This window comes from Gnatocerus cornutus, chromosome 9 (genome assembly GCF_029298725.1).
Source record: "Gnatocerus cornutus isolate USDA-ARS CGAHR chromosome 9, icGnaCorn1.1, whole genome shotgun sequence".
NCBI classification, from domain to species: Eukaryota; Metazoa; Arthropoda; class Insecta; order Coleoptera; family Tenebrionidae; genus Gnatocerus; species Gnatocerus cornutus.
The window spans coordinates 4,712,930-4,726,634 of record NC_142241.1 but is presented as its reverse complement, the minus strand read 5'-3'; the positions used below and the strand labels follow the sequence as shown (position 1 = coordinate 4,726,634).

Here is a 13,705-nt window from a genome sequence, read left to right as displayed (position 1 = left end):
GAAGAGATTCGTAGACCGAAAACTGTTAGATATAAACCCAATCATTTTGAAGAGTGGGACCAAAAAAATTTTTTTGCCCGATTTCGGTTGAGGCCACGGACGGTACATCACTTATTAGAAGAGATAGAAGAAGCAATTTCTTTTTCCACTAGAAGGTAAATTTTGTCAGTATTGTGAAAACGAATAATGTTTATAGCAGTTTTTGGGTCTAAAAATGACTGTTTATCGCCCGAAAATCAGTTGCAGTTAACTCTGCGATTTTATCCTACTGGCTCCTTTTTAAGTGTGGCTGGAGATTTTTGTGGGGTGCACAAAACTACTGCTTGCAAAACAATTCGACGTGTAAGCATGGTTTTAGCAGGTCTGAGAGAAAATTATATTAAAATGCTACAAAACGTAGAAGAGTTAACAGAGTGTAAACAAAGATTTTACAATATAGCAAAATTTCCAAGATGTATCGGGGCAATAGACTGTAGCCATGTTAACATACAGTCCCCAGGAGGTGACAACGCAGAAATTTACAGAAACAGAAAACATTTTTTTTCTTTAAATGTACAGACAGTTTCTAATGCGAATTTAAAAATTCAAGAAATTGTCGTTTGATGGCCGGGCTCAGCACACGACTCCCATATTTTTAGAAATTCTTCGCTATGTGGAAAATTTGAAATGGGACATTTTGCAGACAGTCTTCTGGTAGGGGACAGTGGCTATTCCGTAAGGCGCTATTTAATGACTCCTTTGCTCCAAGTTCAAAATCAAGCGGAAAATTTGTTTAATGAATCTTTAATTCGCACAAGGAATGTGGTGGAACGTTCATATGGAGTTTGGAGAGAAAATTTCCGTCACTTGCCTTAGGTTTAAGATTAAAATTGGAAACCATACAAGCCGTAATAGTTGCAACTGCGGTTTTCCATAACATTACTTGTGGTGAGGATGAACCAGAACCTGTGGTCAATGAAGAACAAGAAGCCACTGTTAATATTGTTAATAATGTTGGCGTTCAAAATGCTGAAGAAATAAGAGGTGGAATTAATAATATTACAAGATATAACTTGATACATAGTTATTTTGAAAGATTGTAACATTTATTTAAACCAAATTCAAAGAAATTTACTAAATATTATGAAGTATTTTTTACAACAAAATCTGCTAATAAACAAATAAAAAGAAAACTTCGAATTTAACTGCAGAGATTCTGAATTTTTTTTTCATTTATTAGCAGCTTTTGTTCTAAAATTTTCATCCTAAGTTCGTGTTCTTCTAAGAATTTTTCTCGCCGCAATTTCACAAAATTTAATTTTTCTTCTATAAGTATAAGTCCGGGGCCAATATATTTTTTGGTACCTTTTGTTTTATCAATTTTTCTACCTGTAGTCATGTTAATTAAAGATTTAAGAATTTGTGTTGGAGTAACTTTTTTACTTTGAAGTTTTTTAGTCACAGGTTCTCTCAAATTTCTTGTTGCATATGAACTCTAATTTGTTTCAGAAGATGGGTCATTATTTGATGTACTAGGTATCGGATCCAATTCTTCACCTGATTGATTAAATTAATTATAATCATTATAATGTAAATATATATTTACTTTTTTACCATTTGAGTCGAGAATTGTAATATCTTCAACGTCAACAGCACCAGAAACCGTGTCTATAACTGCTGGTGTTGTGATCAGATCCATCAGAGACTCTCTTCTTGAAGCAACTTCTAAAAAGTGTGCGTTCAAATAGCAGATAAACGAATTTAAATTATTTACCATTGGTGTTATTTGAATCGCTGCCGTAATTATTACATAAACCTTCAATCTGTTCGCCCATTTCTTTTATTGCCTTATCCACTAAAGTTAGTGTAACTTCTTCAGAATTTCCACCACCTGTTTTTAAAAAAATTTGTTTGTTATGGGCGTATTTTTGTTTCGTCGTTCGCATTAGCTTAGCACATTTTTCTTTTAGCCCTTTCACATTACGAAAATAGGTTTTGCCACTGCGGCAGTTAAATTCTCTTTCAATTTTCTTCCATACGTGTTCTTTTTCTTTCCATGTAACATTTCCAGACTTTTTACACTCAATAACATTTCTATTTTGGTCTACTAATGCAACTAGCAGTGTTTCCTCTTCTACAGTAAAGTTGGTGGATCGTTGCTAGGCTTTTCCATCGCACAGGAACACTTTTCCGTTTCACTTTTAATAAAATGTTGAAGTAACTTTTGTTTGACAATGTCAAATGTTTAACGTTTCATGCAACACACAGTTGTACCAACTTAACGACTTTTTGATTAATTGAGAATCGGCTAATTAAGAATTAAAAAATCATTAAAAAACGCCATTTTCGATTTCCAAAAGTTAACTTTTGGTTAATCAAAAATTGTCAATTACGTGATCAGCTAATTAATCAGCAATTGAAAAACCGGCCCTTAACTTGGCTAAACTATACGATGCTCAATAAATTTTAGTTTTTTAACCATTAGATAATTATGCAAAAACTTCCCTGGATCAGCCGTATCTCTATTTCGAAATTTTTAAATTGTTCAACCTATTTCAACCGTTACAAACTGACGTTTATTTATTTATTTATGCTCGTCTCTGCAAATTCAAAATTCAAAGTAAAAGAAAGAATGGCAGTCTGTCATCTGACATATTATAATAAAGCTCGAGTTAAATCAGCAACTTTCTCTCCGGAGTGATATTAGATAACCTTCATAAATGTTCCTTTTTCAATTTCCTCCGCGATTTTATTCTCTGCAGAAATTAACAAGCCTCTAAAAATGATTGATTTGAAACCTGATTATTGCCCCCCCATTGTCATTCTTTTAATAAAAGCCCTCATTTACTTTTTCTGTTTTAATTTAGTATTCCAGTCACAAGCATTGTCAACCTACGAATACAACACAAACGTTTCCTTTTACAATGAAAATAAATAAGACTACCTTTTTACCAACAGTTGGGCGTTTAGTATTCAAGCGACACAGCAAACCTTCCATAAATTCCTCCTGTTTTAAGGTAGTTTTAATAATGATTTCCTGGGAAGAACTTCGATGTGTTTACGAGCTTGGTACGGTGTAGCTTTTTGAAAATTTGATAAGGGTAATCGCACTGCTCCTTCGAAATATAAATAATGTATTTATTGTAGAGGTGTATTCCCTTGTGGACAAAAATATTTCTACCACGTTCCACGGCATTATCTGTACGAACAATCATTTGAAGAGCAAGTTGTGAAAAATGATCACGACCGAAACGTGTACCACAAATCCTCAGCGGTGTAATTCAGAATTAGGCGATGTAGGGTGTGCGAGAGAGGCAAAAATATGTGCATATAAATAAATTGGAGAAATTACGAATTTTAGGATATTGCGGGCTAGAACGCTATCAGTTTCCTCTCGTGGCACTTCAGGGAGTTTCTTTGGCTTTGACGAGGTTGACACCCGGTCAATTTCAAGTAACACAACCCAATTTCTCAAGCCTCACATCGACGCTGCACATTCAGCTAATTTCGCGCAACTTGACTCTCAGTAACCTACTGGGGTCGTTGGTGTTACACCCTCTGACGTCAGAGAGTGAGAAATTTGCAATTCCTAGATTCTCGCATGTAAAAATTCACTTTCGGCACTAATTAAGAAAAAACGTGTCTGCACGATTCGAGAAAGGTTAGGTAGCAATTACAGTGCACAAGAGACAGTGGAGCTGTTATTACATTAATACGTATTAAATTTGAGGCGTCATTATCTATTATTGGAAGTCAAAATGCAAAGCCTTTCTCTCCTTCCTTCCTTCCTTTCAGTGTTCGTGTTATTGACGGCATGTTATGTTGTTACCAAATGTGACGTCAAACTTACGTCCATATTTCGTTGACTAATTGCAATTACTCAGACAAGTTAGTTTCAGACGGTCGCGGGTATTTATTACATGAAGACATTAATTTGTCACCTATAGTTAAACACATAAACTTAATTGATTCGCTGTTTTTTGCGAATTCGTAGGCCAAACGCAGTTTCAAATTTTTCTAGATTCTTTAGTTATGGTTATCAAGAATTGTACTAGTTGTAGATTCTCAAATTTTCTTCAAATTTTCTCCAAGATTTATAAGATTTTATACAAATATTAAAATATTTGCGAACGTCGTAAATCTAAATATGTAATTTTGGAATTAGGCTATTGATTATGGGAATTAGGTTATGATAAAAATTAAATATTCTAAAATTTAACTTCGTTGATTTATAATTTTATAATTCTGAACAAGTAATAAATTTTTGCTATTTTTTATACAAATTTTGTAATGAAATAATAATAAATTCTCCCCAATAAATTAAAAATTGGGTTTTTTGTTCTAAAATTTTTTAATCTTGAAGAATTAATAAACGCCCTAGAAGCAATAACGCTGCAAAATTTTTAAAATTTCAACTTTGTTTAAAGAATTTATGTAATTCAAAATTCAAAATTTCTATTCTCTTTAATAAAAAAAAACTATCTATGTACCTCTTGTTTGTTCTAAAACTTTGTAATTAGGCTCAATTGCTAAATGTCGAGAGAATTCAATTTGTTTGATAATTTTAGTTGGTTAAGCTTTATAGTTATCAAAGCAATGAAATTTTATATAAATTTTAAAATATTTGTGATTGTCGTAAATCTGAAAAAATCTAAAATTTTTACTATTTGTTCAAAAATTTCATACTTTGTACTCACAAAAGCACTAACTCTGCCCAATTTCCCCGTTTTATCTTTAAAATTGTCGTAACAATAAAAATGATTACAATTTTTCAAAATTTAATGGTTGATATCAAAACAAAAAATTCTAAAATTTCACTTTGCAATTTTGCAATTCTGTACAATTAATAAATGTTTAAAAAACAACAGTTCTGCAATTTTTTGGTGTCTTAAAATTGTAAAAGTTATGGAACTTTTACGATTAATTTTAAGAGTTTTCTTGTAAAAATTTGAAAATTCTAAATATCTAAAACTTTTCTGTTCTAAAATTTTTTGCTTTTCCACATTTAATACGCGTCTCAGAAACACTAACTCTGCAAATCTTTTCTGTTTTATTTTCACAATTGTCGCGGTAAATAAAAATAATACAAATTCAAAAATTGTAAAGTAATCACAAAAATAAAAAATTCGAAAATTTGACTTTGTTGATCTACAATTTTGTAACTCTCCACAATTAAATGAATTTTTGCTATTTGAGCTTCGCAATAAAATTTAATACAAATTTTGTAATTATTATACCAATAAATTTTACCCAAAAATCTAAAATTGATTTTTTGTTCTAAAATTTTTGTAATTTTGCAGAATTAATAAACGTCCTAAAAGCAATGACGCTGTAAATTTGTAAAATTTCAATTTTGTTTTAAGAATTTAATTCAAAATTTAAAAATTTTATAATCTTTAATAAAAAAATCCCTATTTCTTCTAAAATTTTGTAACTTGGCTCAGCTACTAAATGTCATGTATTTAATTTGTTTGCAAATTTAAGTGTTTTAGCTTTGAAATTGCCAAAGTAATGGAACTTTAGACAAATTTTAAAATATTTGTGATCGTAAATCACAAAATTTCTAAAATTTGACTTTTTTGTTCTAATTTTTTTTTCTTTTTCACATTTAGTACGTGTCTCGAAGATATCAAATCTTCAAGTTTTCGCCGTTTTCTCATTGTGTTTTCTAGGAACGATTTTTTATTACACTTTAAATTGCATCTGGACTTTGTAAGGTCCTACAAGATTTTCTTTAGGAATTTTTTTAAAATATTATAATACGTGTGACGTCAATCTTGCATCCATTATTCTTGGACTAATTGCAATTACTCAGACAAGATAGTTTCAGACGCTTCCAACTATTTATAACACGAAGACATTAATTTGTAATCAATAATTAAACAGCAGAAACTTAATGGAGTTGCCGTTTTGTACCTAAATCGATTGTGTTATTACATAATTTCCAGCCTTCTGAAACGAATATTTCCATTTTTAGGAAACGTCTTCGTGATAGCAGCCATCCTCCTCGAGCGCAATCTGCAAAACGTCGCCAACTACCTCATACTGTCCCTAGCGGTGGCCGATCTTCTTGTAGCCTGCTTAGTAATGCCTCTGGGAGCCGTGTATGAAGTAAGCCAGGAATGGACTCTGGGGCCCGAATTATGCGACATGTGGACATCCAGCGACGTACTCTGCTGTACCGCTTCGATCCTGCACCTGGTAGCCATCGCCCTCGACAGGTAATTTAATCTCCCATAAATAAAATCGGCAACCCCTCAGATCCACTTACAAAGCACCGCTTTGACCGGATTATTTTCATGTTGCGGTCAACGCTTTTTGTTAAATCATCCCCGAATTCTCACAAAAAATCCTAGTCCACGGCGATAATAAATCTTTTTACATAATCGAATTTAACGCTGCTTTAAACGCTGGATAATTTGATCGAATGAAACACAATTATCCTGAAAGACTGTTTCAGAAGTTTGTATTATCTTCTGGGATTGAGTTATTCATTAAAGTGTCGAAGAATTCTTACCTGATTTCATTATGTTTAATTGAGTTAAGAAAAGAGATGAGGGCGCTCCCATTTTGGAAGCGGAAGAGAAAAGAGCAGGATTAACTAAAATGAGCTCGGATTATTCAAACTTTTTCTGCAAATATGGGCGCACGTGGCTAATTTTTACGGGAAAATCCATATTCATTCATTCAATTAAAACCAAATTCACAGCCTTCAGAACGTGTTGGATTTTAAATACAATAAAAAAAATTGGTAACGAAAATGGTGGATGCGCCGGGTCACTCTAAAAACTACGAATTAAAAACTAAATTAGCTCCCTAAATTCAACGCCCTTTGAAAATGATATTTGAGGAATTTCTCTTGAGAAAATCAAATCTGCTATTTTAATTAAGTTTGGAGAGTAAATGCGAAAGGTGTCGAAACGAAATTAATTAAGATAAAATGTTCCTTGTATGGTTTTATTGAAAGAGACCGCGGGCAAAAGGAGACTTAAATATTTAGTTCGGAAATAAATTATTATTGCAGCCACAATTCGTAATCGTTTCCACAATTGACTTCTATTAATAAAATTAGTGATTATTAGACTGATAAAGCACCGACCGACAGGTCAAAATTAATTAATTTCGCGTCAATTAATTCTGACATATGTTGTGGCTATTAAAAAACTTTTGCTGAGAGTTGAGTTTCTGCTCCCTCCAACAGGATCAGCATAAATATGGATTTGTATCACAACCAATAGACGGAGTTACCGCTCGAATGAGTTTTTCTCTGTGTATTTGCATAAAGCAGTCAAGTGTAAAACGCCATTTGAACATTATTCTCTTTCACATAGTGTCAAAGCCGAGGCAGACTTTCACTAAATACATACCCAGCCAACATTCAAATTATTCGACATTGGCAGCTTTGCGATACCGCAAAGTTTGGTACATTTTTTTTGAGTTTATCTCTTTAAATGATGTTAGGAAAAGTTTTATCTTTCCAGGAAGTAAGTTCAGCAAGCCACAGCTGATTTTGTCCGGTTCTCGTAATGAGCTCGAGGTTCGCAAAAGTTCATTTTGGATTTAAATTGTCTCGAGTGTTAAATTACCAAAGTTGTAAAATAAGCAGTCCGTTCGAAAAAACCTTTTATTAATTTGGGGAAAAATAAAGGTGCTGAACCTAATTTTGTCTTTCATTAGCAGGTAAAGAGAACATTTAATTGTAGCTCCAAGTTAAAAACAGACAATGCTACACGTGTCGGTTTCACTTGTGCCTTTGACAAAGGTTTTACAATTTAAATGGAATTTTGCTCCTGCAAAAAACTATTTTTTATGAAGATTAAACGAGTAGTAACTGAATCGTGCTCTAAATTTTAGATTTTATGAACCTCCAGAAGCTCGTTTTCTGAAATTAACAACACAAAGTTCAGGCGACTTTTTCGTGCCGAAAAACTAAAGATATTTGTCTTCGAGAACTTAGTTTGCATTGTTATAACAGTGTCTTCGTTCAGGAAGGAGCACAATTGTTATTGCTAGCAAAACTATTACACAAAACGAACAACTTAACCCAAACTTTTAATATTAAAAGACCCGGAAGGTATTCAAACTTGAAGCAATTTCACTGTTTAATTTCATTTCTGCAATAACATTCTAAAACATTTCCTTACAATTTCCAGATATTGGGCTGTCACTAACATCGATTACATCCACCAAAGAACCTCCAAACGCATCGGAATAATGATCTTCATAATTTGGTTGGTTTCGTTCTTCGTGTGCATCGCTCCTCTCCTCGGCTGGAAAGATCCTCAATGGAACGATCGAATCCGGGACAAAGAATGCCTGATCAGCCAAGACCTCTACTATCAAATCTTCGCGACAGCTTCCTCTTTCTACCTGCCTCTTCTCGTCATTCTCATCCTTTACTGGAGGATATTCCAGACCGCCCGCAAACGCATCCGCCGCCGCCAAGTGATTGGTAGTGGTGCCAACACTTCTTCGCAAAATCCTGCAGCCGGTGGCATCGCAGGAGGGTTAGCCGCCGCAAGTGGCACTGGCGGCATCGCCGCCGCTGTAGTGACAATCATCGGTCGTCCTCTCCCTACAATCTCTGAGACCACGACGGCGTTCACGACCGTCTCTTCCAATAACTCGAGTCCTGAGAAGACGTCGTTCGCTAATGGTTTGGAGGCAGACATGCCCACCACTACCGACTGTAGCATGTCGTATCAACCCCAACATTATCCCGTGAAGCGGAAATCGCGAGACAGTGCAGACTCTAAACGCGAGCGCAAAGCCGCGAAGACGCTAGCGATTATTACTGGTGCTTTCGTGCTGTGTTGGCTGCCATTTTTCATAATGGCGGTCCTGTTACCAATAAACCCAAACTTATTTAAAAAGTACATGATTTCGATATGTCTGTGGCTGGGATACTTTAACTCCACGTTGAATCCCATCATTTACACGATTTTTAGTCCGGAGTTCCGGCACGCTTTCAAGAAGATTTTATGTGGGAGGAATTATGCTCGAAGAAACAAACAATTTGGGATTCGCCACTTTCAATGATGGCGGCAAAGTGATCGTTTGCCGTCGGATACAGATCATCCAGTAGCTGCTAGGTTGGCGGCCAGTGTCGCCGCGACCGCGGTCGCTTCTGGTCCAAGAAATGTCACCTTCAAATGTGACTGATCCGACGAGAAACGATCACGGAGCTCGGTTTCGCCCATAGACTGTGACAGTAGTAGTAGCGACCATGAACTTAGACGAGTCACTCTTGAAATGAAACCACTTTAAAACGGGTATACGGACTATGAGGGTTTTTAACACTCATCCACGACTGATTCTTTACATCAAAACGTGTTTTGTACATTTTCAGTTCCATTAATGAGGTGCTGCAGGGCAAAGTTTCCGGCCATAAAAAATGTGCGCTGGGAGGTAAGCAACACATTATAGGCCAACTTTGCCATGGGGCGCCCTTTTAAAGAGACCAACGTGTATTTTTATCAAACCAAATAAAAGACTAACAAATTAAGATAAGATTATTATAGAATAGTCTGTACATAGCTTACGTATCATTAAAATAGAGTTAGACTAAACACTGCAAATGCAATAAAGTTATACACTGAAAATTTTATTTGTGATGTTAGGTCGTTAGTGAAAATGTGATGTACAATCAACCAGGGAAAACATCGGGCCATAATTAATATTTTTCGGTTTGTTTACTTGGTCCTGAGTAATTATGGTCTGTCATATAATTTTGTGGAATTTTAATAGTTTTCCCTATCCGATTCTAAATTTGTTGGAAGGAGGAAATTTGAAAAAAGTGCTTCCCTTAATAGTGTATGTCTCATGTGATATTGTTTAATTAAAACGAACATTTGGAACGTTATTATCATACTTTCGAGCCCTGAGAATGATAAAAACGCCAATGCAATATTGTTATTCTTCTATTATAAATGTATAAAAATTTTATTCATCATGTATATTCATGTGATTATTTAATAAAAAAAACAATCAGGTTAAACTTTTTCATTTATCCGTGAAAAGAAATTATATAACAAACTTACGGACCTTGTTTGCCATAATCAACAAATTAATCATTTCTTTAATTCTCTGTATAAAAGAAGTTATAAACCTAAAATTTTATTTTTATTAAAAAATGAAAACTCCCAAACATTATTACCTTGGCAAAATGGGTTCAATCTTTTTCCACATCTCCATCATATCTTTTTGAACTGAAAAACTGCGTACACAAATTTTTCTCTAGAAAATTCAACTTACATTGCTCCTGGAGATGTAAAATCATATAATTCGAACATTTTTCTTTCATAACACACAAACCATTTTTATTATCTCGATAAAGTTCGGATCTACAAACACACTTAGATTTAAACTCACAAGCCAACTTTCCGTCTCGACAACTTTTTTCGCAGCTCATAAGTACGCCTTGTGTCTCATTCTGGAAACAATCTTAAGAAAAAAATATGTTTTGTGCTGAATTGAGTGATATTTACCGGAAAAAGTTCCTGAAATAAAAATGCAAAGAATTAAAATAATCGAAACCGACATAATTAGGCTATTGAAACATTGCAATAATGCATAGTACAATGCAATGACAATGCAGTGAAAAGTTCACCGCATTTTTATTGCAGTTTTGGAATGTTAAAAGGTAATTTTGCGATAAGATGCACTATATGGTTAAAGTGAAGTTATGGGCTGGAAATTTTTATCATGGCATCAATTCAAACAACACCAATTTACTGATAATGGAATACGAAAAAATTAAAAATGACGACGCACATGACGCAAAGTAAGAAAAAGGAAATTTATTATTATCGTCATAAAAGCACCAGGTTTCACTATCAATAGATTAAAATGTAAGAAAATTGATCATAAGACACAAAATAGTGGTTTTTCTAGACAAAAAATCTGAATTTCTCAAAACACAGGCTCGATTTCATGGCAAAAAATTGTCAAGTGTCAACAAAATTATGTCTTTCTTATTACTACTTCAAGTTGCCGCTTGCAATTTCGTGAGAAATTAAGATGTTGATAAACTTTCCAAAGCCAATATCAGAATAAAAAAAACGCACGAAATTCGTAATTCGAATCTTAGTTTAAACTAGCTACCAACCTAACGGATGAAAAGTCCCCATAAATTGAGGTTAGATCAACCAAGCTTTGACAGTTTTGACGTTTCTGTCCAAGCGACATGAAAATAATGGTTAAAATAAACTAACAAAATCCTCAAAAATGGATTTAGTCACTCAAACTAGTCTCGAAGCACTTCTTTGTAAGTCCCCAGGTTTAGCTTTGCGAAAAAAACGTGTTTCATTTTTAGTAAAAGCAACAAATTCTCAAAATCAAAACATAGACACAGCGGCAGTGGAAGCTTTTTGCGCCCTTATAAATAAAGAGAAAGATGGGGCACACATCGGCGTCAAGGTTATAGCAAATAGACTGCCTTCTGGAAATGAAAAGGAGCTGTTACAAACTCTGAATATCCTTGATACTTGTATGAGTAAATGTGGAACTTTATTTCAGTCAGAAGTGGGGAAGTTTCGTTTCCTCAACGAAATGATCAAGTTAGTCTCACCGAAATATTTAGGATCTCAAACGCCGCTGGTGGTCAAGCAAAAAGTGTTGCAACTTATGTATGTGTGGACATTAGACTACCCCAAAGAAAGTAAAATTAAAGAAGCTTATGATATGTTGAGAAAACAGGGCGTGATTAAGGAAATTCCCAACCCCAACATCACAGTACAAAATGCAAACATTCCACGCAGGAAAGTCGCGAATTCCGTGTTTCAAGACGAAGAGAAATCAAAAATTTTGCAAAAGTTGTTGCAAAGTAAAGATCCTGAAGACATTCAAGCCGCTAATTGGCTCATTAAAAGCATGGTTAAAGAGGTAACGACACGTGACTGTAATTTCGATATTTTATTAGTCACTTTAGGACGACAAGAGGGCGGAGCTTAAAAGTAGGCGGATCTCTGAGCTGGAATCAGTCCAAAACAACGTGAGGTTGTTGAATGAAATGCTGGACTCTTACAAACCAGGAATTTCGTCTAGTGACGAATTAGACCTGATCAAAGAGCTCCATCAAAGTTGTGAACGCCTCAGACCGAGTTTGATGAAGTTAGCTGCAGAAACTCATCAGAATGAGGAAATTTTAGGTATTGACCAAAGTTTTTTGGGACAGTGGTAATGCTTTGTTGCAGGTGATGTTTTACAAACTAGTGATGAGTTGAGTCAGGTTTTTAGTAAATTTAACAAAGTTATTATTAAGAGAATTAGTGCCTCTGATGATGGCAGTAACTCATTGCTGGATTTTGATAACTCTGTGAATCCCTCGAATGACGGTGCGAAATGCCAAAGTAGCGAAACCAAAGAAATTGATGTTCTATGTGATATTTTTAATAGTAGTAACATTCCCGATTCTGCTGACGTTTTGCAACCTATCTCAGTATTAACTTGTGGTATGTTTAGTAGGTGTTGAATTACTGAATCCAAAGGTTTTTTGTAGATAAAAATGACGGAACCGATGGTGAAGTCAATAAGTTCAAAGCTTTGGAAGATTTGGATGTTTTGAGCGAGCACTTATTCAAGGAAAATCTTCTGTCGAGCCGGCAGACCAGCTTTAACAAGTATGTCCAGTTGTTCTTCTTGACTCCTTTAATAATTCTTGCGTAGGAACCCGGAAAAAATCCCAATGAATCTCCTCCCGAAGTTGTCAGAAGTTAAACTTCCTCCAAAGAAAGAGAACTCTGTCAACGAATGTCTAAATCTCGACTACTTAATTAACAAACCAAAGGATGAACCAAAAACTCCAAGTCTGGAGAACTCGATTGACGATTGTTTAGTCGACATCGCCGACGAGAAAATGTTAGAAGCTAACGACGACATCACTAACCACGCGAAACCAGTCAATGAAACCCCCGCGAAAAGCCAAGAAGTCAAATTAACTGATATTTTCATCAATCTTGAAGATATTAAACCGAGCACGGTACCCCCTTTGACTATTTTGAACGACCGAAGCGGGATCACGATAACTCTGCATTTCGTCAAAGACAAACCCAGAGAGGATGTTCATGTTTTTGTCGTGACGACGATTAGTAAAAATGAGTTGCCTTTAACGAATTTTCTGTTTCAAGCAGTGGTGCCAAAGGTAGGAAAACAATTGGTGGAACTGCTTCTGATTGGTTGTTTCAGGGGTGTAAACTTAAGCTGCAAGCGCCGTCTGCTACTACTCTTCCTCCTCATAACCCTTTTTTGCCGCCCTCGGCTATTACGCAAATAATGCTGATTGCGTGTCCTGATGATGTACAACTGTTTCTCAAATTCATCGTCAGTTTCGTGATGGACGATGAAACGTGCACGGAAATGGGCGAAGTTGAAAATCTTCCATTGGTCTAAAGTACTTAAGTTAAGCATTAATATCACAAATTAGTCAAAAGTATATTTTTTCTTTATAACATAATAAAATTATATCAATGTGCTTTACTGTTAAGGATTCAACTCATTGGAGTCAATTTAAGTCACGGGATTAGTGTCGTTTTAGTGTAACTGTATTCAGAATTCAAAGATATCTTTATACAACTTTAGTCTGCTGTTGTACGCATGCGCTTCAACTAAAGGCACTTTTGTCTTTCGGTGAAGCACCGACAGTGCGCGGCTTTTTATAGTTCCCCCATAATTTAATTTATTTCGAGTACTTAGAGACTGATAAGTATATTTAGGAGTATTTTTTCTC

The 13,705-nt window shown here is 34.9% G+C and overlaps 3 protein-coding genes across 3 annotated transcripts in view; 2 read left to right on the top strand and 1 right to left on the bottom strand.

Moving 5' to 3' along the window:
- Nucleotides 1-9,191, top strand: part of LOC148167981 (5-hydroxytryptamine receptor-like) — a 40,562-nt gene extending 31,371 nt beyond the window's left edge. Inside the window, exons 3-4 of the mRNA XM_088046077.1 lie at nucleotides 5,957-6,200; nucleotides 8,133-9,191. Coding sequence (XP_087902203.1) covers nucleotides 5,957-6,200; nucleotides 8,133-9,018 — 1,130 coding nt within the window. The 3' untranslated portion in view covers nucleotides 9,019-9,191. The remainder of the gene's footprint in view (nucleotides 1-5,956; nucleotides 6,201-8,132) is intronic.
- A 775-nt stretch (nucleotides 9,192-9,966) lies between these two features.
- On the bottom strand, nucleotides 9,967-10,619 carry LOC148167980 (uncharacterized). Its single transcript, XM_088046078.1, has 4 exons — nucleotides 10,467-10,619; nucleotides 10,234-10,422; nucleotides 10,136-10,187; nucleotides 9,967-10,087 (listed from the first exon to the last, which is right to left on the bottom strand). Exons 1-4 carry the CDS (start codon nucleotides 10,519-10,521, stop codon nucleotides 10,003-10,005), a joined length of 381 nt encoding a protein of 126 aa, XP_087902204.1. The 5' UTR covers nucleotides 10,522-10,619; the 3' UTR covers nucleotides 9,967-10,002.
- A 495-nt stretch (nucleotides 10,620-11,114) lies between these two features.
- Nucleotides 11,115-13,450, top strand: Gga (ADP-ribosylation factor-binding protein Gga). The gene is made up of 7 exons (XM_088044804.1): nucleotides 11,115-11,245; nucleotides 11,294-11,862; nucleotides 11,909-12,128; nucleotides 12,174-12,431; nucleotides 12,479-12,599; nucleotides 12,646-13,120; nucleotides 13,165-13,450. The coding sequence occupies exons 1-7, from the start codon at nucleotides 11,206-11,208 to the stop codon at nucleotides 13,366-13,368; spliced, it is 1,887 nt and encodes a 628-aa protein (XP_087900930.1). The 5' UTR covers nucleotides 11,115-11,205; the 3' UTR covers nucleotides 13,369-13,450.
- The last annotated feature ends 255 nt before the right edge of the window (nucleotides 13,451-13,705 follow it).